A 26,094-nucleotide genomic window follows, 5' to 3' on the forward strand; every position below is an offset into this window, starting at 1 on the left:
TCTTCCCCCGTGATTAAACCCAAGTCCTGTAAAGCAGTACTAGTTACAGCTGCAGCAGCTCTATCTGATATTCTGGTACGGTCACAAATGGAAGTTACAGGTGGCAATTTCATACGCATTTGAGTGCTTATCTTTTTATCTTGTTTCAGTTTAAAAGGGCCTGGTAGCTGCTCTTCACAAGTCAGGTCTATTTGTCGTCGTCAATGTCGTCAGTAACCGTTTCTGTTACACTACTACTTTGTGTCCGTTCTTGATTAAATTTAACTGTTTTTTGTATTTCTTTAATTTTTCTTGCTTCTTTCTTCTTCAAAGCGCTTGTGATAGCTCTATGAACATTACTCATAACCATTTTCCTGGTAGAGCGTTGATCTTTTTGAAAGTCTTGTTCTAAAACGCATGCTTTTATCTGTTCTATACAACTACAAGTATCAAAGTTTTGATACTTGCAGGCAGCAATATCAAATAAACGTTTAGCTTCTCTAGATTTTGAGAGGTTCGAGTCACTCATCTGACCCTTTTCTACTTTTAGACCTTAATAAATTCCTATATTTAGTATGACTAACTTTTATCAATTGTGAAATTCTAAGGTTAGAAACAGTGGGAATAGAAGCTCTTGACCATATTTGTTCTACTTTAGGAACTAAAGTCTCACATATTTCACTTACAGTAGGGTACTTCCCTGACGCAACTTTGAAGTTATGTCTAATAAAACAGTAGCACTTCATTACATCTTAAGTAGGCAGTACAACTTCACACATATCGCTAAATCTTCATAAAATAAGATATTAGTCGAGTCAAAATGCGGTTTGACCTGGGCAAAATTGCAACCTTTAGTTTTACACCTGTATTTTGTTTAGATACCTCACCTGATGAAAATATCCAAAATCCGACAAAATCGGACCACGGGAACACCCCCAAAAACGGTTTCAAAATGGCCGACCATGTTTTTTTGAAAAAATCGTAGACCTTTACGTTGGCGGCTCTAGTAGCCCTCTTAATTGACACAGAGACATAAATGATACCTCGTTGGAATGCTCATAGACCACAAATTCCAACGAAGTGACTTTTGTACTCATCATGCCCAACCCGTAGAAGAAAAAGAAGAAGAAAGTTGATTTTTGTTTTTTAATTGATATTTCTTGGACCCTGGCAACACTGTACGTCCTCATACGCCGGCAGAAAAATTCCCACGCGTAGACCAGACATCGGTAACAATAATATAAAAAAATGAAGGACGTAGGTTCAACAGTAAGGGAGATAAAATTCGGAACCGCGGACAAAGAAGGGTCACTGTGTATATTTTTTACTGTGGTCTAACTTCTGTTCCTTAGATCTAGCATTTTCCCTAATTGTCACAGAGACATGAAGCATACCGCGTTGGAAAGCTTATGGAACCCCCTTGCCAGTGACGTATCGTTTGTGCTCCCTGTGACCAACCTGTAGAAAAAGAAGAAGAAATCTTTAAAAATTGGGAAAATCTACACTTTTACTTTTCTTGGGCTCTGGCAACCCTAATAATCTTTTACGCATGAAAAAATCTTGTTTCTTTCTTTAAATCAAAGGTCACTTTAATATAAGTACTATACATAAAACAAAAATATTCTTAAGCAAAAGAATTGGAATAACGAAAGACTTTAGGAGGCAAATTACACATCGACATCGTCATTGCCTACGCTAACACTGTCCTCACCATTTTCATTGAAACAGTTAAGACATTCAGTTTCTTGGCATACGCCACAAGCAATAGCAAATAGAAGGTCATACCATAATACAGTGTACAAGACAATTCGTTTTATAGAAACATAACACCTATATATAAAGCAAAAATATTCTAAGGCAAAAGAATGGGAAGACGAAATACTTTGGGAGGCAAATTACACATCTACATCGTCATCGCCTACGCTAACACTGTCCTCACCATATTCATTTAAAGAGTTAGAACATTCAGTTTCTTTGCACACACCACTAGCAATAGTACATGGAAGGGCATGGTTTCTGCAAGTATAATACGTTCTTGCACACCCGGAAGCACAGTTGCAATGAACAATGGTGAGCAAATACCATACCCATCAAACACGATGGTTGAAGTGCCATATTTACGAACCGTATACTCAGCAAATGATGCAGCGATATTGTCGTACGAACTGCCTTTACACCATGGTAGTCTATGAAACAGAGATCCTCCGTCTAAGACATACAGAATATTGTCTGGCTCCGTTTCCTCAAACTGTGCGCTCTGCTGCTTGCTGAACTCTCGTATCGCATAGGCCAGTGGGGCTTTGTCTGCCTTACGCATCATGCTGGGTGACTCAAATAAAGCCGATGGGTAGGCACATAATTCATGCGCTAAGGTCTCCTCTAAAGATGTGCTGCCTGCATTAGCGACAACTAACAGTCTTTGAAACAAAAGATTCGAATCGACGGAGATATCGCTGCTGATTTTAACACTACTCGGGGATGCTAGAGTTTTGACTTTATCTGCACGTTTCCCCTTCACAGTGAACAGGTCTTTACCAGATAGTTTCTTCGCATGGTCTGCCCCAACTGAAAATAAATTATGGACGTTGACCGAGGAATCCGGTGTGACGCCAGTGGCAATGTTTCTCAACGATTTTTCTCCGTCAAATGGTGAAATGGGCTGCAGTCGTGCAAGCATGCGACGTGTGTCACTGATATCACGTGACATTCTTGACGTTTCGGGTCCTTTATGTTGTTCGCTAGTGACATATGCTGTGTGAGTAAGAGTTTGCATCGCCAGATTGTACTCCGAGCATGCTGGCATTGAGAGCACCCACAAAGATCGTTGCATCTCCTAAATTCCACTCCCATGGGTTAGACCTCCAGTGGATTTTAGCGATCTCATCAGAACCTGCTCTCTGACTAGATCAGAGGACAACCCAGCCCAATAACGGTTGCTTCTTCTAATAACTCCGAACCCATTTTGAAAGCTTTCGTGAACGTTGGATTAACCGATGGCAGCGTTAACATTGTTTGCAGGTACAAGCAAGTCGACTTCAAATAATTGAAGTGTCCTGCTGCAGCGAAAATGGGAATGCACTCTGCTATAGCATCAAGGTGATCCTCCCAGCTTCCTATTCGGTCTGCTGCCACAAGTTTCCTTGCTGTAGTCAACATGCGCTGGTATGCAAGAAACAACTGACTTTTTTTATGTGTTAACAAGTTCTGACTTTCGTGCTTCTATTTTTTCTCGGGCTTCTTGAAGATGATGTGAAGAACTAGCTCCAGTTACAGTAATCTCACCCGACATCAGACTCTGATAGAGAGAGTAAGCATCGTTGATAGTTCTGTGTGTTCCGTTATCGGTCTCCAGAAAAACATTCTCCACAAGCAATGCACTTAATGCGAGGTCAACCATCATGTGCCCACGGAAGGCTCTGGCTACGGACTTGCCACTATGAACAACCGAATTTTCTCCATAAAACCTCATGCAAGATTTCACGTAAGCCTGAACCATCTATCAGGGAACCAATTGCTCCTAGAAGGTTCATGAGAGTATGAAATAAGCCCAACAGGACAACCGTGTCCTTAATACTGGTGTAATGTGCTCTGTCATGCAGGATACGTGAAGCTTTCCTAAACAGCGGTTGGTCTAAGGTGATGATTGGTGTGACTTTATATTTTCTCGCAAGATTATTCAGGTACACTAAAGTGGAATAGATGCATGACATATCAGATGGATGGAGGTCAATAATCGGTAAGCAGAGAACAGTGGATTTCCCTGGATGATGAAGAGATGGATCTGCGTGAATGGCCTGCATCATTCCTGACCAGTTTGGTGTGCGTGACGGAAAGTGCCAGGAAAGTTTCCACAAAATATCCAGGGAGCTTTCGTTCGGTGATGGTGCTGTTACCAGTTCACAGTTGACCTTTTCAAGAATAGCCCTGGCTTCAGTGTATGCGTGAATGGGAACACTGGCAAGGGACTTCACATCAGAGACGGGCTTCCGAAGAATGGTTAGACTGGTAGTAGTGGATGGAGTAATGGCCGCCAACATTTCTATACCATGGAATGTGCCTAAACCACTCAGCGTTTGGAGACTATGGTCTACATTATCCGCTGCAAAGAGGAGAGTCTGGTCTGCTGGCATTTCGATCACACGATCACCAAATGTACTTGCAGCACAGCGTTCAAACCGCTGCACTTCCGCATATGAAGAGCAAAATCCCAGGTGATGCAGCCTGTCAATCAGGTGTTTCGATCGATAGTGGTGGTGCAGCTGCACAGCAACACCTAACTGCAGAGGAGCTAATATATCTCTTGGTCTGGCTGCTTGCATCAAACACTGGCCAATCGATGTTATTTTGGTTTCATTGCCCTTTCCGGCAAAAAAGTATGGCATAGAATAGTTTAAGGCTAGGTGGAATGTACTGAAGAAATTCCTGAATGCTCAAGTCGCTGGGTGAAGGATATGTAGTTTGGATTTTATGTCGCTTTTGATCAGTCGAGCTACGGTTTCTATTATTCTATTTTTTTCCTTTTCTTCATAATACTCTCGTGGTAAATCACGATATGTCCGTAGAATGTGATTGGCAGTTTCTCGAAGTGTAATGAAGTCGTTTTTTCCACTGTCAATAGAAATTATATTTTTTTCACCGATTTACTCCATTAGTTGACGCTTCAAGCGTCGTCCGTCATATGCAATGTGATCAGTCCCTACAAGAAATGTGCCCATTTCTGTAACAAGTTCTCCCACAGTTAGTTGCTCATCATCGTGCTCTTCCAAATAACTACAAATGCGCTGAAATGCTCGGATTCTCTCATCATTTGTAGGTCGGCCAGCCCGGAATTTTTTTGATGCTGACTGATTGTCGGTGCAGTATTGTTGAGGAATTGATTTACCTGTTCGAAAGTTGATACTACATGATCTGTGATAGACACAATCTCCAGCATGAAGATCAGATGAGAAGTACTCAATTCGACCTCGGACAGTTTATGACCCGGTATCGTTTCGTTCATTGCAACACTTTAAAATATTGTGTGGCAATGCTTGTGTTTTCACTCGCACATTTTCTGATTTCAACACGTGACGGTCATCAAATAAGACAGGCGTTCCGCAAAACAGGCAGTCACTGTTGCTGTTGAAGGACCCATCCGACGAGCGAGTAACTCGTTTTTGCATCGGCGATGACGTTTTTCTTTTTAGGGCAATCGCAATATCTTTTTTTATCAATGTAACGTTTGCGACAAGAGACATGAACCACCATACTTGTAGCGGCGAGAATGTTACTACCGCGAGCCTTACTGGCATTGTTCACTCCTTCAGCTCCCTTTTCTTCAAGTGTGATGAGGTTATCGTCAGGATCTAGGTTTCTGCAGATAAAACACAAACGTGTAAGGGAATCAGCCATGGTTCTTCAGTGCCTAGGTTCATGCAAGACTATGATATGTAGAAAAGCTTATGGAACCCCATTTCCAACGACGTATCGTTTGCGCCACCTATACCCAACGATTATCAGGGTTGCCAGAGCCCAAGAAAGGTAAAGGTGTAGATTTTCCCAATTTTTTCGAGGTTTCTTCTTCTTCTTTTTCTACAGGTTGGTCACAGGGAGCACAAACGATACGTCACTGGCAAGGGGGTTCCATAAGCTTTCCAACGCGGTATGCTTCATGTCTCTGTGACAATTAGGGAAAATGCTAGATCTAAGGAACAGAAGTTAGACCACAGTAAAAAATATACACAGTGACCCTTCTTTGTCCGCGGTTCCGAATTTTATCTCCCTTACTGTTGAACCTACGTCCTTCATTTTTTTTATATTATTGTTACCGATGTCTGGTCTACGCGTGGGAATTTTTCTGCCGGCGTATGAGGACGTACAGTGTTGCCAGGGTCCAAGAAATATCAATTAAAAAACAAAAATCAACTTTCTTCTTCTTTTTCTTCTACGGGTTGGGCATGATGAGTACAAAAGTCACTTCGTTGGAATTTGTGGTCTATGAGCATTCCAACGAGGTATCATTTATGTCTCTGTGTCAATTAAGAGGGCTACTAGAGCCGCCAACGTAAAGGTCTACGATTTTTTCAAAAAAAACATGGTCGGCCATTTTGAAACCGTTTTTGGGGGTGTTCCCGTGGTCCGATTTTGTCGGATTTTGGATATTTTCATCAGGTGAGATATCTAAACAAAATACAGGTGTAAAACTAAAGGTTGCAATTTTGCCCAGGTTGAGGGTAAAATTGCTCTAGATTTCCTGGACTATATCCTGACATTTGTCTTGTATTCACTTGTTTAGACTGAGCCATTTTAACTCTCAACAATAAAGTAGCACACAAACTTAACAAAATATTGCGTTGTTCTGTTACACAATAGACGCAAACTCAACTGAACTTGGCAAAGCTACTGACACCTAATCTGAGTTTGTCACCACACGGAAACATTGTTGCCAACTCCTATTGGCAAAATGTCACTAAATTTAGCTCCTAAAGTGTGTTTTTACAAAATTTTATTGGTCTTGCGGCACCTCAAGACTTAATCCAAAAAGATAATTATATAATATAAAATATAAAATATAGTGTGTGTGTGTCTTTTTTGACAAAGTTGCTTATTTGACAGTATTTGAAATAAAAATATATTTGACTTCTTTAAAAAAAAAATGTAGCGAAAATTGCAATTTTATGAAAATTTATCGTCCTTGCGGCACCTCAAGACGTGGTCCAATATTTTTCATATTTCATTTTTATCTTTTCTACACGAAAAGGAAACTTCCGTGCTATTACAAATTAAAAATCAAAACTTGTTTTTTTGTTCCACCCTAGTGTGCGTATAGAAGGGTAGTTCTGATGCTTATGAGGTAAAGATGCCTCTTGGTTTGAAGTGTAAGGAAGGGGTAAGAAGTGGAAGGAGTGCTCGTTCGCGACAGGTCGCTTTCTTCACTGTGGCTTGCAGGTGTTGAGCAAAAGTTAACTTTCGGTCCAGGTAGACTCCAAGATATTCGGTTCCTTCGGTGACTGTGAGGGCTATTCCAATCATGGTGAGATGATGGTTCCTTCGTTTTCTATTATTGATGAAGTCCACCACTGCGGTCTTCCATTCGTCCACCTTCACTCGCCAATTGGTGCTCCAAGTCCCGAGTAAGCGTATGTGGTGTTGCAGGTAGTATTACATACCTGAAGTTACCATGACTCCTGAAGACTGAGGCTGTCTCGTCTGTGAACGTAGCGAGGGCAGTGTTAGGGGTGGTTGGGATGTCTGAGGTGTATAGGGCGTATAGCAGCGGGGAGATAAAGGATCCTTGCGGCACTCCAGCTTGGATTTGTCGTGAGTTCGTGACTTGACCATTGTATGCAACTCGGAATGTCCTGTCTTTCAGGAAGCAGCGGATCTGTCTTACCTGGTAGTGTGGGAATACCTGTTGAAGTAGTTTGTGCGTGAGTCCCTCATGACACACCTTGTCAAAGGCCTTCTCTATGTCAAGAAATAGACCTCGGGTGTGTCCTCGTTCGTTGAAGCGGTAATTTATTAGTTCCACTACTCGGTCTAGCTGTGCTTCTGCGCTATGGCCGGATCGGAACCCAAACTGATGATTTGGTAGCAGGTTGTTTTCCTGAACGTGCTGTAGCCGGCGCTGAAGTATCCTTTCGAACACTTTACTTGTGTGTGAGAGGAGGCTGATTAGCCTATATCTGTTCGGGCTAGTCCTCGGAATCTTTCCTAGCATTCCAGGACGCCTCTCTTTGGTAACACACTGTAACTTACCAGGTCGCGTAAATATATTCTGGTGATCTTTGGCCCTTTCGACCAGAATCAAACATTGAGTTTCATAACACCACCATGACAGTCCCAAAAAACACTTTAGGACTACCTTCTCAGATAATTGCAGCATTACTGTTGTTATTATTATTGTTGTTATTAAATCTAGCAAGATGTGTACTTCCATTGTTTAGCATTGTCCTAGCTTCTGAGTTGTGGTGCACCCAACATTTATCCCTGGTGATTAGATGTTCAAAGAAATTTTCTGTATCGTTCTAGCACAGCGTTAACATTTTTTAGGAGCCGTACTTTTCTGCTTTCGTTGCGAGGGTGTGTAATAGATAGATATTAATTTAACGGAGATGCTTGGAGTTCGAAAATAGGGCTGTGCGATATTTAGTTTTGGATATCGAAGATCGATATCCACAAAATATTGAAGCTTGGTCGATGTATCGAAAAACCGAAACTATCCAAACATTACGGTACCGAAAATATCGATGGGAAACCTAGTTTATATTTCAAGTCTAAATGAGAAGTAACAAAATAGAGAAAAAGTGGAAGGATTTCTCTTTTTCTCTCTCTCTCTCTCTCTCTCTCTTTCTCTCTTTTACAAACCAGTGTAAATTGAGCAGAGACTTTGTTTAGTTCTGTCCAAATGAACTTTCATTATTATTAGTACTAAAATTATTCTACCGTTGTATAAATGAACTTCTTAGTTACTAGTAATTCCAGACTTCGATTACTTCCAGATAATTTACTAGATAGCGAGCAACGATGAAAAACATCTAATAGACGTACAGCTGACGTGCTACTAACACTGGGATACAGTGATGCAGTTGGCCAATTAATCGCTCTTTGAGTAAATTACTAATTAAAGTCTATCAAAAGCATGATACTTTCCTTCATATGTATAGTCCAGAAGTATACCCCTATGTAGCAAAGACTGAATAAAAGTGAAAAATCACCAAGCTGCTTTTTCTGTCCTTAGAATAACGAAAAATGTGCGGGTGTATGAAGCTAAATAGGGTTAATGGTACAAATCTTCTCGCATGAACGAAGAAAAATTGATGTCGCAGAGCACACCTATTGATTCCATTGTTCATGTTTTACGGGGCAATCAGCCCGCTGCAGAAAGAAGGTCAACACGTTTTCGCTTGAGTCTTCAATGAGAACCTAGTGCATCGCCATTACCAGGACATCCGCTCTTTCTGAACGATGGATAACGGTCGTTGTCAACTGTCAACGAATCAACTGTTTTTTCGTGGATAGTACCTTGCAACAGACAAATGGCAAGACCTTTTTAAGTGTGTTTTAAGTATATCGAAACGTGCAGATAAATTTTACTAAATATTACAGAAACTACTACTATGTTGCTGAATTAGATGTAATTTATAGAGGCTACAATATCTAATTCGAAAATATCCTTTAAGAATCGAAAAGTACTATGAAATTACACCAGTAAAATATATGCAATATGTAAATTGATTTTTTGAATACATAGAGAACTGTTGTTGGCGTGGAATATTCGGAAGATGGCAAGTTTAGCCATCATTGATCTATTGTATAATACTTCTACGTAAATATTTTGCAGAAATAGCCTTCATATTATTATTATTATTATTAATATTAATAATAATAATAATAATAATAATAATAATAATAATAATAATAATAATAATAATAATAATAATAATAATAATAATGAGATAATGCTAAATACTATTGAGGAGTTTGGAACCTTGTTCTGTCAAAAGAAACTTTAAAAGCACAACCCTCATTCCCCAAAATTTCACTCTTTGTAGCACCTTGTTGCGTGTTCTCTCTTAATTCTCATCAAATATTCAGAACTATTACTTCATGGCTCTCGTAAGAAGGGCGGTGGATTTGAGGCAGTAAGGGGGCAATTCTCCCTTCCATGTGATTGTGTTAAATTTTCCGAAAAATATGTTCTGTAATAGTCCAGGAGTAGTTATTAAGTGTCTTTATTCTATAATACCACACGTACATCTTTATTTATTTATTTTCATTATATGGATCAGAATGCATTCTGATGGCCCAGTCATTTCATTCCAGCCCTAAAAGCGTGTTGTAAACTTGGCTTTATTTGGAAGCGTAAGATTGTTATTCAGTTGTCTTATTTAAATTTTGTATATCTGCAATAAAAATAAATGAACAAAATGTAACACCACCACAAAATTTATTTTACTGATTAATACAATTCTCCTAATATAAATAAAATGTTTTAAAATCCTTCCTCAGAACTCACTACAAACAACAGTTTGTTTTGAACGAACAAAAATAGTGTCCATAATTTACGCACAACACATTGGATCCACCAATTTTCAGCAAGAAGGTCTTTAAAAACAACTTCACTAAAAGCCAGAAACATTGTTGCTTCATGGTTTTGCTGTCGTGCAACTCGGCGTTACGTTTTGTTTTCTTCGTTAATTTTTCAGTTTGTTTGGTTTTGATAAACAACCTTTTCTTTGTAGTGGTTTGTGATGAATATCGTCGTGTCTGAGAGGTTTCTCAGGGTACTTCAGTTTCCTCCTACATTCTAATTCCACAAAATTCTTCATTCATTTCCCTTAATCATCCGTCTCCTTTGATCTAAAGAGCATAATCATTGGACGTTAAACTGGAATATTTCGTTTCATTTGTCTTTTATCTTTGTAGTGTCACAAATTTTCTTATGTCTCTTTCCACTCTCAGGAATGTTTCTGGAGATTTCATTTTCTTTGGTTTAGTGGACAATGATTTTCCATCACTGCTTGTAAGTTTGTGTTTCTCGGTTATGAAGGACAGGGCCTATTATTAACGTGGCCTGTGAACGACGATTGGGCGTAGGTGAGTATACACACTATCCATAGGATCAACCCTCACAGTAGTATAAGCTATTCCACAGCACTCTCTCTCTCTCTCTATGTAGTTGGGATTCCACGTTAATCAGTAGTTCCACGTGTCATATAGCCTTGTTGCTGAACGGAACGTTAAACTCAAAATCAACTCAACTCCACAGCACACTATCTCGCCCAGTGGCGGTATTAGCGGGTAGACCGGGTAGGCACGGGCCTCCCAAAAATTCTGAAAAATATATAAACGCTAAAAACAATTAAGAGTACATACACTTCCCACTACAGTAGGACGTCGATAATCCGAAACGTCAGAAATCCGAAGCGGTCCCTAGATTTTTACATTTTGTCTTAGCACTAGCGATAAACAAACAATATCCTTTGGCGTTGTGTGAAGTCAGTGTTTTTACAAAAGCTCATTCATATCTAATTGTTTGTCATGCATATTTTTTTCTCTTAGGCCTATAGGGTATACATGTTTTAGTGTGAGTTACAAGAATAGTGTAATTTAGTGTAAGAGCAGGTTCTTCAGAAATATTAAATGTAAGTAGCCTTACGTACGGCACCTTAATTACTGTATGTGCTGTATAACCACTGTATTAGGGTTGCCATCGTCCCGGTTTTCCGGGACAGTTCCGATTTTCAGTGAAAGAATTAACTGTTCCGAAAAAGACTTTCGAGGCGCCTGTTTGTCCCAGTTTTCCTTCTTCAGATTGAAGAAAAGAATTTAACCTGCAAGAACTAGTATGCACCTAAAAACAAAAGGTTTTTGGAAGGTCTATGTATCCAATTAATTTTACCAAACAAACAACCGGGAGTTTGAAATGACATGCATTCTTTTGTCGTTGGGTTGTTTAGCTTCCAGAGGGGAAACAAGGGTTTTAAAATATTCAAGAGTTATAGGTTACATATATGTTATGTAGCTAAATTTCTTGAATATCACTTTCAATAGAAAGGAACGTATTTTTCCCTGTGACGGGCTTTAACTACTAGTTACTTTATACTTCAATCGGAAGCGCAGAACTGCTTCATTGTTGGAACTTTAACCCTTTGGGGATCCCATGATACAATTTGTACCATACGGGGTGTTTCATGGTACATTGCGTTATAACTCTCCTGTTTTGAGATTTTTCGTCCGGGTTTTTTTGTTTTTCAAGTCCAGAGGCATTGCAGAAGACATTACGGATGGTTTCACACCTTCCTGTGTCGAGACATAGGAGGTGATGACGTCATAAGTCTAATTTTTTTTATTTTCGTGTAATACTTTTTTTTTTTGGGGGGGGGGTTATGTAATGTATTTTTGGCGGGCTTATTTTTGCACGTAGAAGATTGAAATTTTGCACAAACATGCAGTCCACCGAGTAGTATTTACCAGATTTTTTTGTTTAGATTTCTGCGTTCAAACAGGAGGGGATCCAGAGGGTCAAAAAGTTGAAAAAAGGGATATTTTTACCCAAAAATCCCGTTTTTCCTCATTTTCCCGCCTTAGATACATGTTGGAAACAAGTGAATGGTACCGCCTGAAAGGCAGTTCTATTCTGAAGAGAATGGTGTGCGACACATGGCCCTAGGGTAATTAGGGGAGTGTCAGGGAATTTTTATCAAAATATACTTCTGTATAGGGGAATTTTGGACATTTTCGGTACTATTTTTGTGCTGGCTTATTTTTGCACCTAGAAGATTGAAATTGTGCACAAACATTCAGTCCACCGAGTAGTATTTACCAGTTTTTTTTCAGATTTCTACGTTAAAACAGGGGGATACAGAGGGTCTAAACCTTGAAAAAGGGAAATTTTACCAAAAAATCTCTTTCACGGGATTTTCCCGCCTTAGATACATAATGGAGACAAGTGAATGGTACCGCCTGAAAGGCAGTTCTATTCTGAAGAGAATGATGGGCGAAACTTGACCCTAGGGTAATTAAGGATGTCTCAGGGAATGTTTAAAAATTTCCCTCTGTATACGGGAATATGGGACATTGTCGGTATATATATATATATATATATATATATTTTTTTTGGCGGGCTTGCTTTTGCACCTGGAAAATTGGAATTGTGCATAAACATTCAGCCCACTGAGTAGTATTTACCAGATTTTTTTCAGATCTTTGCGTTAAAACAGGGGGGTCCAGGGGGGCTAAAAGTTGAAAAAAGGATATTTAGACCAAAAAAATCCCGTTTTTCCTCATTTTCCCGCCTTAGATACATGATGGGGACAAGTGAATGGTACCGCCTGAAAGGCAGTTCTATTCTGAAGAGACTGATGGGCGAAACATGACCCTAGGGTAATTAGGGATGTCTCAGGAAATTTTTTACCTGAGATCATGGTGTTTTACGGTAATTTGGGGCATGGTGGGAATTCCTGATAAAATTTCTCCCGCCCTTGGTATTCAAGATAGAAACTTGAAATTTGGCACACACATTCAGTATAGCAAGTACTATTTATCAGATTTTTTTTTAAGATAGCTACGTTCACACAGGGTCGCTCCAGGGGGGCCCAAAGTGCGAGAAAAAATTTTTCCCTCCGAAATTTTCCCTTTGACATCATTTTTCCCCCTCTTGGTATATGTTATGAGCAGGCAAGTGGAATCATTTGAAAGCCAGCTCCATTCTGAAGAGAATGAGGTATGAACCATGATCCTAGGATAAATAGTGACGATGAAGTAGCTGCTTGACTAAAAGTCTAAAAAAATAGCCCCAAAACCCCGGATCTCTTAAGGGTTAATGAACAACGGCGACTTTGCATGCAGTCGCTGCACATTAACCGCATTTAAACTATCTATTTCGTCCTGTCTGCCGTGTTCTTAGGCACAGTTTCTTGAGAACTGAGTTGTCTTTAATATAATGTTTTCTCATGTGTGGATAGATCGTTCTAAAAATGCTGTGCACGCATTCAATGATTTTGGATTCATATTTTTTCCTTTACCTGGTAAAATTTTTAGGCTAAAATTCCGTAACAACTTACTCTAGCACAAGAAGTAGCAGTTAAACATAAAAGTGTGTCTTAATTTTGATCCTAGATTTTGTTTTCTGCCAAACTTTTAGAAAGCCTGCGTAAGTCTTTTAAGAAATTGTTTTTGTTTATCGTAATGAATTTATCATAAATGTATTTTTTCTTGCTGAATGCTAAATTTGTATTTCCTTTTGGGTAGAGTTTGACTCAGGTGATGACGCAACAAAGAAAAGGTATCTCTTCAATCATAAGTGCAGCGACGCAAATCTGTCTTCAACATTGGGGGGGGGGGGGGTAAGACTTTTTTTTTTTTTTTTGCAATGTCCAAAATATTTATGAAGTTGAAAAACAATGTTGTGGAGGATCAGAGGAGCTGAGTTGTCTTCAACGTTAGGAGGGGGCAGATTTGAGGCTTATTCTGGGGCACATCAATTTCATCTCTCGTTCCTTTGTAGCGATCGGACAAAAATCATAAAATTTCTCCCCCAAAACACATTCCAAATCGCATTGAGGGGGACAGTTCCCCTCAGTTCCAAGATTGGAGGGAACATGTCCCCCTCATATTTCCGGGATTTGCGCCAGTGCATAAGTGGGAGGATGTGTCGAAATTGACGCAATATTCAGGACCTTTTAAACACAAAAAATCGGAATTGGGAATAAGGGACGCCAGACAGCTCTCCTTACATTACCTTTTCACACTCTTCGTACATCCCTAGTGGGGCTTCATTTGTGTTAACTACGTATAGAATGAACGGGAAAATTGTGAGTAGTAACCGGGAAAAGACGGGTAATTAATTGACTGATCAAATGAGTAGGAAACCTGACCTTTAGTCTGAGATTGGTGTCCCGGTTTTTCATTTATAAAATATGATAACCCTACACTATCGATAAAAGAGCATACCGTACAGTATATTTAAGCCTAAATGGTATTTTCTTGGTCATTTTCGAAATCCGAACTACTTGTGGTTCCAATTAGTTCGATTTTTCGACTTATTTGATTTATATTAATGGTGGATAATTATTAAATACCCTAACCGTACTGTAAAATTAATTTCCTACCGTCATTAATCAATAAAATGTGTATATGTATCCATAAGCAAGGGTGCGGGCCTACCCAAAATTACAATCCTAAAGCCGCCCCTGATCTTTCTTCCAAGAAAGCTAGATATAGGACAACGCCACTTCTTTCTGCATCAGTGGCTGTAATTATCTTCATAAGAATAATATTCACACAGTTAATTTATCACCAGAAACTATTTAGAGCAGCAAGGATTTTTTTTCTCAATCTGCATCAGCGTCTGTCTGCACATTACTGTGAAGCTTCGGCTTCTTCAGAATTTTCAAAACTTCAACCTGTGTGACTGCTGAAGGAAAATGCATACCATCACTGAATATGCATACCATCACGGAATATGCGTCTGTTCAGGAGAACGATTCAAGTTTTTCAGGTCTCGACAACCCTTGCCATTGTTAGTTTCTAGATAAGTACACCCAGAAAGTTCTAACTAACGTTGTTTATTACTATCCTAGAATTATGCACCAAGCAGCGCAGAATTTTCGGTACAAGTAGTTTTTAACGACTTAAAACACGTCCAGTGGGTGCGTTTTGACTTGTGATGTGGAATTAATATAATCTCCAGAGGGGGGGGGGGGCAAAAATGATGGGAGGGATTTCTAGAAGGGATTTTCCCAACATTCTCCAATTTTCCCTATTCAGGTACGATATGGGCCCAATACATAGCACCTCTGGGAAGCTTGTTTCATGCTGAAGATAATGAACTATAAACCATGACTTTCCAATGAACAATATTGATATAATAGTTATTTCACTTCGAGTCTACGATTTTCTTTGTTAATGGGCTCCAGAGACTTACTCCGTTGTCCATGGCATTTATTTATTTATTTTTTATTTATTTTTGTGCGTGAACATATCTTCTTCGAATGGATTAGGTTTGATTCGGATGTCACCTTCATGTTCCTTCCTTGTCAGTTTGACCACAACCCTCTTTTGTGAGAATGTATTCCCGAAATGTAATGAAACCACTGTGTTGCGGTGGTTTTGTAGTGACAACATGAGTGTCCGCATTGGGTTTTCACTACACCCTGTGAACTTCATCACGCTGAGATTAATTTTAGTCTTATCTGACCACAAAATATTATTCCAAAATTGCTGTCCCTTATTGACATGTTCTTTCGCGAATTGAGGTCGTAATATTATAAAATATTACTCGCATATAGCTTCTTTCGAAGTGTTCGATCAGCGTAACTTTTGGGTAACACCCGACAGACCGTCTCAGTACATACCTTCTTTCCTATACTATTTGGTCTAGGAATTAATTCGTGCGGTTGGTACGCACACATTGAAGCTGTAGTACAAACACACAATACATAAATACCTTAAGAAAAATATTATCCATCGCTAGCCACCACTTTCGCCCATCTGTCAGGCAATGTACGGATTCCGTGGCGAAAGAAGTCCTCAACCTTGGAAGCGATCCAGTCAGAGACCCATGTTTCGATATCTTCTGAAGAAGTAAACCGCTGTCCAATCAAATCGTTGTTCATGCAATCGAACAAGTAGTAGTCCGAAGGAGCAACGTCTGGTGAATACGGCGGGTGGGGTAAAACTTCCCATCCGACATTTTCTAAATAGGTTTTGACCGGTTTTGCGACATGTGGGCGAGCGTTATCATGTTGAACAATAAGTTTATCATGTCTGTTCTCCCATTCTGGTCGTGTTCTGGCCAGAGCTTGCTTCAAACGCATTAATTGTCGTCGATAACGTTCTCCATTCATAGTTTCACCCGGTTGCAGCAGCTCATAGTACACCACACCTTTCATATCCCACCATATGCACAGCATAACCTTTGCACAGTGAATATCTCGTTTTGGTTGTGATGGACCTGGTTCACCTGGTTTCACCCAGGCTTTTTTTCGTTTAGGGTTCTCGTAATGGATCCACTTCTCATCACCCGTAATAATTCGATGCAGAAACCCCTTTCTGCTCTGTCGTTGAAGCAGCAATTCGCAAATGGTTTTTCGTCTTTCAACGTCTCTGTCTTTCAATTCATGTGGAACCCAATGTGACATCTTTTGAATCATTCCCATGGCTTTCAAGCGTTTGGAGACTGTTGTTTGATCAACGCCTAATGCTGCTGCAAGTTGTTCCTGCGTTTGACACGAATCCTGCTCGAGCAATGCTGTCAATTCTTCGTCTTGAAATTTTTTTGGCTGTCCAGCTCGCTCTTGGTCTGCCAAGCCGAAATCACCACTTCTAAACCGTGCAAACCACTTCTGACACGTTCGCTCAGCTAGAGCATGGTCACCATACACTTCCACCAAAATACGATGACTTTCAGTCGCACTTTTCTGCATGTTAAAGTAATGCAGCAGGACACCCCGCAAAAACACTTTATCAGGCACAAATTGCGCCATGTTCACTTAACTACAAACTGGTGTTGTTGACGCTTTAATTCACTGCCCTATACTACGAACGATATGCGATGACAGGGGTTTGCAACACATGTGTGGATACACGGAACTGTGGGACGCTCCGTTCGTTGCGCCATCTCTTGTCCACCCGCACGAATTAATTCCTAGACCAAATACTTTACAATATTTTTGGATCACTCAGCCGGGAATTTGCTTTGACCTGTTGCACAAGGATTCTCGTCCTCATTTAACTTTTTCTCTTCAAATTCTTTGTTATATTTCTTCCTGAACCGATTTAAACTTTACATTGTATTTTTGCTTGATGTTTTCTTCCTTCGATTAATTGTCTTATTTCCTCTAAAGATAATTCCTTGAACTCTAGGTTCACGATTGTGAACTTCGTCTACGAGCTCTTTACTCTTCCCCAATTTGTAAAACACACTGTCTGTAGGCACTAAGCTGAACAGCACCATTCAGTAGCTTCTGTTCTTTGTACGCCATTCTGTATCAGCAGTTTTAGTCGCTCTTTAGCCTCTGGAATGCACATGCACGAATATATGAATAGCAAAGTGGAGTAAATTCAGGTTCTCTCTTACCTTTTGGTTTTTCCTTCCGTACTTACATATTTCGTCTTCGTTTTGGCGGCTTTGTGCACAGAACATGTCTATTATAGCATTATCTTACACCTCAGTCAATCTGCTGTAATTGGTGTCATAATTTTTCATGCGTTTTTATTTTGAATTTGACCGTATATGAATGTCATGTTTATATAAATTGCTGTTCAATGGTTTGTTTCACGATTATTACTTTTAACTAGCGGATCAAGAGAAGCGATGGCTGATCTCTGATTCAATCTTTTTTAAGTTATACACTAATGGATTTGTAAAAGGAAACTACGTAAATGGATACTCACTTCTGTTTACTATATTGCACCACATTTTATTTCCATGAACTTGAATAATATAAAATAATCGTTAACTGAGAAAAGATAATTTTACGAGACCTGTAGGAAAAAAAATATTGTTACTCGAGAAATTTGTTACCAGATGCTGAAAATATAAAATCAAGTTTCTTTTATGTTGTATTCGATAGCTGTTGAATTTTCATTGAATTTATTCCTGTACTTAATTCCCACCTGAGTCAAATCGCGTTATCTCGTTTCTCTCAAAGGTGTAGAGTGGCTCAGCTACTTGCAGCATCATCCGAAATTTCAGAATATTTATTTGCATGTATGTCAAAATGTATGTGCATTATACCTACGTAGATTTAGAAATTTGTTATATTAAATTCATATACGTTAAAATGTTACAGCTTACAAAACTCAATTTTCAGAAAAGAAAGGACCCTTTAAATAGGCTTTTAGAAGATATCAGTGACAGTAAATCATTAATTTTAGTTCACTTAATAGAAAAGAATACTTCTCCATATAAATCATTGAGTTAAGATTAAAAGCCAGACTTGTCAGCATTGCAGTTTTTTTTTTTTTTTTTTTTAAGTACTTTCTAGCATTTCAAGAGTTAATGAAAAACAAACATGTAACTCATCCCTAGTTTATTTATTTTTGTCATATACACTAATATAAACGTATTATTTTGTTTTGCAGGAAATAGAAATTGGATTCATCCACCGGATGCTCTTCAAAGAGGACATATTGCATATCTAGTCAAGGTAAGTGTTCTTAATTGTATGTATGCATTTTGAAAGTACAACAATGGTAAGCTCAACAGGGAATGTGGTAAGCAAATTGATAGTTCATTATCATGGTGGGCATAGTTAGGTTTATCATAGACTCTTACGAAAATTATAATGCAAATAAACTGTCCATTTTCTATTAAAAGCTTTTTCATTAAAAAAAAAAAAAAAGTTACTGTATAAATATATATTTCATTCATTATGTTACTGAATCTGTTTCTTCTCAGTCAATTAACGCTACTTTTGACGTTGTAATGGTTGAAAATTTCATTACTTATTTCTGTATTATTTGAAAAAAAAAAAAAGAAAGAAAGAAAGAAAGAAACCTATAATACATTCATCGAAATGTCATTCATAATAGTTATAAGGCGACGATCACGAAACTTTCGGAATTAAGTGATGTGACTGAACGTATTCAGTGAATAAGAGAAGCTTTATTTGGATTTCTAGTTTATTTTCCCATGCATTGTTGAAATTTGAACAAAATGTTTTTATACAATATTTCGCTTCAGTCAAATAGTTTATCAAATTAGAATGTAAACTTTTAATATAGTGAAGTCGTTAACTACATCAAATGACTGATTTTAAACATTCCTTCTTGCTTGCACCAAATAAATAAAAGCACAAAATAAATGACATACTTGAGTGTAACTTAAATTTTCTGAAGATGATAGTTTCGTAAATTCTCGTCATTATTCAGTATTTATCTTAATTTAAAATTATTAGCTGTATGTGTGCATCACGTTAAATATTTTGCCATCGGAGGCATGTCACTTATTGAGATTTGAAGCTTTCATGACTGTTGTCTTTTATTTGAAATTATATCCTCTTCAACTTCTACCATATTTAGGCCAGTGTTAGGCAATATACTTTTGTACCTAAATACAAGCACACGATACCTGAAATGCGCTGTATCAAGCAGTAACAAAAGCCTAACTTAGATTTAAACACACTGTTCTGAAGCAATAATTATTCTGTTCATGTAAAAAGTCTAATAATAGAACAATTTGCTTTACTTGTTAGTGCAGTATCAGTCGATACTATCATGTAATTTCCCAAATTTAGTTATTTACTACTTCAAGAAATGCGTTCCATGAATGATGAACTTAACATGGTAATGGCTCCCTTCATAACTCCATACTCACTCGTATAGTTAACTCATTAATTCCATTTAACTGTTGAACTCCGTTATTTATAACATTTCCACACTATAAGAAGAGCTAACTCTCATACTAGCGTTCTAATACGCAAATCTATTGTGTAATAAATGTCCTAAACGAAGGTTTTCACAGCCAGTTGTCCCTAGGAAACCTGGCTAGTACTAATTCCTTAATTAGTAGCCCTTATTAGCGTATCAGTATAACAAAGTTAGTTCTAAAGTTTTCTTTAATCTTTCAGCAGGTAGATTGAACGATCATTTATCTTATTTCAATCCTACGATATTCTTAAATCGGTAATGTTATTAAATTTATATATATATATATATATATATATATATATATATATATATATATATATATATATATATATATATAAAGCTCATTTTAATATTCGGCCACCCCATTGTATTGGGATTTAATCTTGTTTCTTGAACTACGGCAATGTTGAGTGATAATGTTTATGCGATGTGAAATCGCTAGGCTATATTTTCTTCAAATATTTACAAAAAAAACTAAACCATTAAAAAATAACACAAATCAGAACACTGCTCAAACATAAACTTTATAGTCACATTGTTAATGTTGACTTTCCTATCGCCTTCCTCGACGCAAGATTATTATTATTATCATTATTTTTTTTTTTATATAACTAGTTGCGTGCTCTCTTGCTTATTTATCTGCTTCAGGCGATTTTGCATGTTTCCAGTAATTTTTGCTTTATATTCAGGTGCAGTATGGCCCCATTACTCTGCCAACCTTCTCTACAGTTATTACCAGCACTCTACAGCAAGGGCACCCATCAGCGGGGGGCAAGGTGGGGGCTTGCCCCCTTCCCCTAGAGGAAATTGTACTTCACAATATCGAAAATCCAATAGACTTTTCACATTAGATACAGCAAAATTTGAAACTATTTTTGAAACGTCGCTTATACTTGCCCCCCTGGAAACCATAACATGGGCGCCCTTGCTCTACAGACTGTACAGTAAAGTTAATCCTACAAATTCTCGATGGAATTGAGATTCAGACTTTGTGGTGGGGTTTCGATAACTTTGGGGCAGTTGTACAGAAGGTACTCACGAACAACATACGCCTTATGCTTAAGGTCTTCGCTTGATAAAATTTGGAAGCCCTGCTGATTCAAAGTTTGTCGACACTTCTGTGTAAAGTGTCCTTTACAATGCTCTAGTATTGTTCTTTCGTCATTCTATCATTTATAAACTTATTTGCCCACGCCGCCTGCATCATGCATTCCCCAGACCTTTGTTACATCCTTCATGTTTCATTGTTGCGTGTAAATTAATCTTCCTTACTGTTAGTTATTTGGCTTGCACCACACAACAACCATACAATCTGACTTGAAAAGATTGAATTTGCTCTCCTCAGTAAAAATAACTCATTTCCACCATTCTGGTTCCTTTTGCAGTTAGTTTATATATATATATATATATATATATATATATATATATATATATATATATATATATATATATATATATATATATATATATATATATATATATATATATAATCTCAAGAAACAAGCACCTTCCACCTGTTCACCTTTTTAAGCTTAAGATACCCTTAGTTTCTTAGTATTTACAGAGTCTCAGGGTGTACGTCCTTTACACTCTTACAATTCAGCTGCAATCTTCAGTGCATTTAATTCTTTGGCCTTTCTTTACTTTTCGCACAATCACAGGTCTTTCATTTTCTTCCTAGACTGATCTCTACGTTTCACGTATTCTATCCTGCTCTCGTTCTTGGGGCGTCGCACGATGTCGCCAACTGTACTTTGTGGCATGTTGAAAAGACGTGCAAAATGCCCATTGGTAATCACCCTTTTCGTGTCGCAAGATGACCCGTTGGCACTAGTCAAACTTTGAATTATTATTTCGCTCCATTGGAAGTATTGCACTGCATTGCAAGCCACTTGCATTTTACAGCTTTTACGAATTATGAGTACACGAGACATGATAGTTGTTTCATGTCATCGCTTTCTAATTCCTATGTATTTATATTAATGTGTTCTTAGACGCACATGACGGTACTATGGAGTGGTCAGATATTAAAGTGAGTCTCTGTCTATCCTGCATGAGCTTCATACAAAATTTTTGCTTGAAATGAACTATGATTACTTGCTATTTGAATTACGAGACATAGTTCTTTTGCATATTAGAACTACAGACTTTCTGAAGTTTACAGACACGTTTATGAAACTTCCTAGATTTTTTTCTTTTTCATTTTTCTGTGAATTTATCTTTGCGGGTAAGTTAATAATGAAAAATGATCTGATAGGTGCACTTTTTCACGTCTAGAGGAAAGAAAGGCATGGTATACGAGGAAAGTAACCGACGATCGTTGATTTCATCACTGCATGAGATTCCAGGTTGTATGGTTCAAGGTCCATAGACCGGTTTGTTGAATTTTTTGTTGTCTCGCACTTTCTAGCAGCATATGACAAGCTCGGGGAGAGAACCAACGTAATCCATGTTGTCCTCCTTCAGTAAAAGTTGCTTTTTGCATAGTTCTTTCTCAGGCGAAAGATGCATATGTGAATCGTAAGTGCTACGATCAAAATTAACACCAATCAGTAATTATCTCGTCTTTCATTGTTGTGCCGGAGTTGTTAGAGGACGTTATTGTTGCGAACAAATATTTATCTTTGCCATAGACATACAAAGTACTTGTACATTTGAAGTCAGTCAAGAACTCTTGAATTCTTCTAATCAAGATTTGAAAGATGCTAGGAAGATAAATCTATTCCTAATAAATTTTATATATACAGGTGGACCATATATCATGATACGCCTGTGTAACTTTTAAACTAATGGATACAAAGCTCTTGAAATTTCTTACCATCCAAATATCAACAAGGACACTATTTGGCATACTCTTTTCAATACCATCAGATTAACAGTATTGCAAATCCAACATGAAATTGTATTTTGTAAATAGCACCACCTCACGTTATTACATATTTCAAATCTACCTGTTAAACGGAAACTTAAAATTTCACATTTATTTTACAGTGTTACAGGCGCTACAATCACAAATCCCGAAAAACAATCTAATTTTGGAAGATTCTACAATGGTAATTACGCAGCGACACGGATGGGATAACGCACATAAAAAAATATCTTAGTGTCAAATAGTCATCATATGACATTTCGAACAAATAAACTCAGTTGCAAGGAACTGAAAATTGCACTTTCTTCAAAGTAATTTATCTCGAAAAACTGTTTAGATAAGATTCATATCCAATTACGTAGATGGTTTCCAATTGACATAAATACCATAATGCAGTTTACACCAATTTGATACTTCAAACTATTCCAGAGATAAGAAAAATGGTTAAATTTAATATATTGCTTAAAATTGCGTATTTGTAAGAACTTTTTAAAACAATTTTTGACTTACATTGCTTCTGTGACATCACATCAACAGTTCTTTCAAAGAAGTTACTGGAATTATATAATTTTAAGCAGTGTTGCAAACTTTAACGGTATTTACCATATCTCCGGAACACTTGGAGATATGACATTGCTGTAAACTGCATTATAATTTTCACATTTATTGAAAGTCATCCATGTGACTGGATGAGATTTATCTAAGCAGGTTTGGGGAGTAAAGGCTTTTGAAAAAAAATCTGATTATTCAGTCCATTATATCTTGTTCTATTCGTTCAACTTTTTTCATATCGTAACCATAGTGTCAGACACTAATGTACTTTGAATGTACATTGCCTCATCCATCTCACTTGCGTTGTTACTGCTATAGAGGCGACAGAGATTTGGATATTTGCGACACTGTGACGTCCTTAGTTTGCAACATTGAATAAAAAATCTGATATTGTAAGTTTTCGTTTAACATGTAGATTTGAAATATTACATAACCTGACGTAAGTGCTATTTGAAAAAAAAAATGTGTTGCGTTCGCAGCAATGTTACTCTGTTAGTATCACAGAGCATATCAATGTCCCCCTAGATATTTTGCATGATCAAACTTTCAGCGTCTGTTGTGTATTAGTTTAATAAAAGTTACCAGGGCGTCAAGATAAATGGTCCAGTCTGTACTACTGATGAAATAATGTAGTAATTTGAATGAATTGATCTATTGCTGTGTTTTGTTTTTTTACTGATTTGTCCGTTCTTTTAATAATAATAGTAATATTATAATAATAATAATAATAATAATAATAACTAAATTAACCTTTTAAAAGGTGTTAACTTTTGTTGGGAGTCATACTTTTTTCCTAGTTTAAACACTTTGTATCAGTTTATCTTCTACGAAGAGGAGAAAAGCAGCCCTACCACTTTTGTGATTTATTCAAAGAAATAGGACTAATTTTTGTTGTGTCTAGGTAAGTTGCAATTCCGCAAAGGTTTCCAGATTGTAACCACCTTCGGAAAAGTGCAATACCTCTAGCACCTAGCGATAACTCAGATCTTATATTTCTAATTTCTTTTATTACTAAAATATCAGAACTAGTTTAGATTCCTCTTACTTTCCGTAGATTTTTTCTCTTGTACTCTACTTGTTTTGGACTCTTGAAGGAATTTTTTTTTAACCATATATATATATATATATATATATATATATATATATATATATATATATAAATATATATATATATATATATATATAAATAAAATCCTGAGCTTTCTCATAGCTGTATGGTTACGTGTATGTAGCATTTACGTACACGTCTTCAGCGTGAGAGGCCTAGGTTTGAGGTTTGATTCCCGGCCGGAAATGTGGTTCGGATCACACGTTAAGCTGTAGGTCCAGATCTTCTATGCTGAGAGGAACTCTGAACTCCAATGCAATGTAATTAATAAATGACTAAAATAGTACCAATATTAAAATAATAATCTAATACCAAGTTTCACAGATGGACTATAGCATATTATGGTTTTCCTATAGTTTACAGTTTCTAAATTCTACATTACTAGGACTAAACTTATGACCTATTTCTAATTAGGATATTGATACGTATGCAAATGATGATTCTAATCTGTATATAAAAGAATATTCTTCATTGCAGACGATTAAATAATAGTGGTGAGTCAATAGTAAACGTGTCGAGTAATTAAATAGCTGCAAAAGAGGAAAATGACTCCTATCGAAATTCATAACGATATGTCTGCAACTTTGCTGATACTTTGTGATACCGCAAGAGAATAGTAGGTCTGTTCGGAATTTAGACCTCCGTTAAGATGAACATAATTGAAGCCCTTCAAAAGCTCACAACAGGAAGGGGAGAAATGAATGAAAATGGCGATTTAAAATTATCAGGTGTAAACTGAACAGGGTGTAAACAGGCTTTTTTATACGCAATATTTCGACAAAAGAATTGGACATGTAAACTTCATTGTAAGGAAAGAAAAGTATATATTTTACACTTCTCTAAAATATAAATAAATAAATGATCTTCTGACTGCATCATCTTGATATTATATATATAAAATATACACTCATGTGCAAAACTTAAGAATAATGCTATTTGCATGATTTATTGCACTCAGAGAATGGTGAATCAGTCATATATTATTGAAATGTGGAATTGCAAATGGATAAAGTCCGAAAACACTGGAATAGAATGCATAGGATGGGCAACAGACTAAAATCCATGGGCATGGGAAAATTCGGAAATAAACCAATGAGGTTTTCGAGGGTTAAGCGTAACATACAGGACATCAATAGTGTGTGTTTTCGCCCCGCACTGCAACACATGCCGCAACGTGATTGCATGCTGAGAATGAGATCATCAAGAAGTGGCTGGGATATGTTTTGCCATTCCTGTACGATGGGGTTCGAGTCCGGCGAGCAACTAGGCCAATCGAATCGCTTGATATTCTGGTGCTCAAGGTACTCATCCACTATGGCAACGAGATGGAGACGTGCGTTATCATCCATTACAATGAAATCAGGACCCACTGTGCCCCGAAATAGACGAACGTATTTGTCCAAGATGTCATCGATACATTGCACTAGTGGGAAGACATGCAGAGGTGTACGAGACCCCAGGATTATCTCACCCCATACCATAATTCCTCCACGCCTGTACTGGTCAACAGCAGTCATGTTAGCTGGAAGGAACCGTGTTCCTGGTTTTCTCCAGATGAACACACGTCGAGAGTCACTGGTGAGATTGAATCTGGATTTATCTGAACAGGACATGACGCCATTGTCCCGGGGTCCATACGTGATGTTCTCTGGACCAATTCAACCGAGCTCTTCTTTGCTATGGGGTCAATGGAACACACCTTGCTGGTCTTCTGGCATACAAGTGTCCC

The 26,094-nt window shown here is 37.7% G+C and overlaps 1 protein-coding gene across 4 annotated transcripts in view; it reads left to right on the forward strand.

The window, feature by feature from the left end:
- Positions 1-26,094, forward strand: part of ced-6 (PTB domain-containing adapter protein ced-6) — a 305,642-nt gene that overhangs the window by 211,535 nt on the left and 68,013 nt on the right. For all 4 annotated transcript variants that reach the window (XM_081736268.1, XM_081736266.1, XM_081736267.1 and 1 more), the window contains one exon: positions 18,550-18,614. In XM_081736268.1, the coding sequence (XP_081592394.1) occupies positions 18,550-18,614 (65 nt within the window). The remainder of the gene's footprint in view (positions 1-18,549; positions 18,615-26,094) is intronic.

The sequence above is a fragment of the Thermobia domestica genome, chromosome 13, assembly GCF_964235325.1.
Source record: "Thermobia domestica chromosome 13, izTheDome1.hap1.1, whole genome shotgun sequence".
Taxonomy (NCBI): domain Eukaryota; kingdom Metazoa; phylum Arthropoda; class Insecta; order Zygentoma; family Lepismatidae; genus Thermobia; species Thermobia domestica.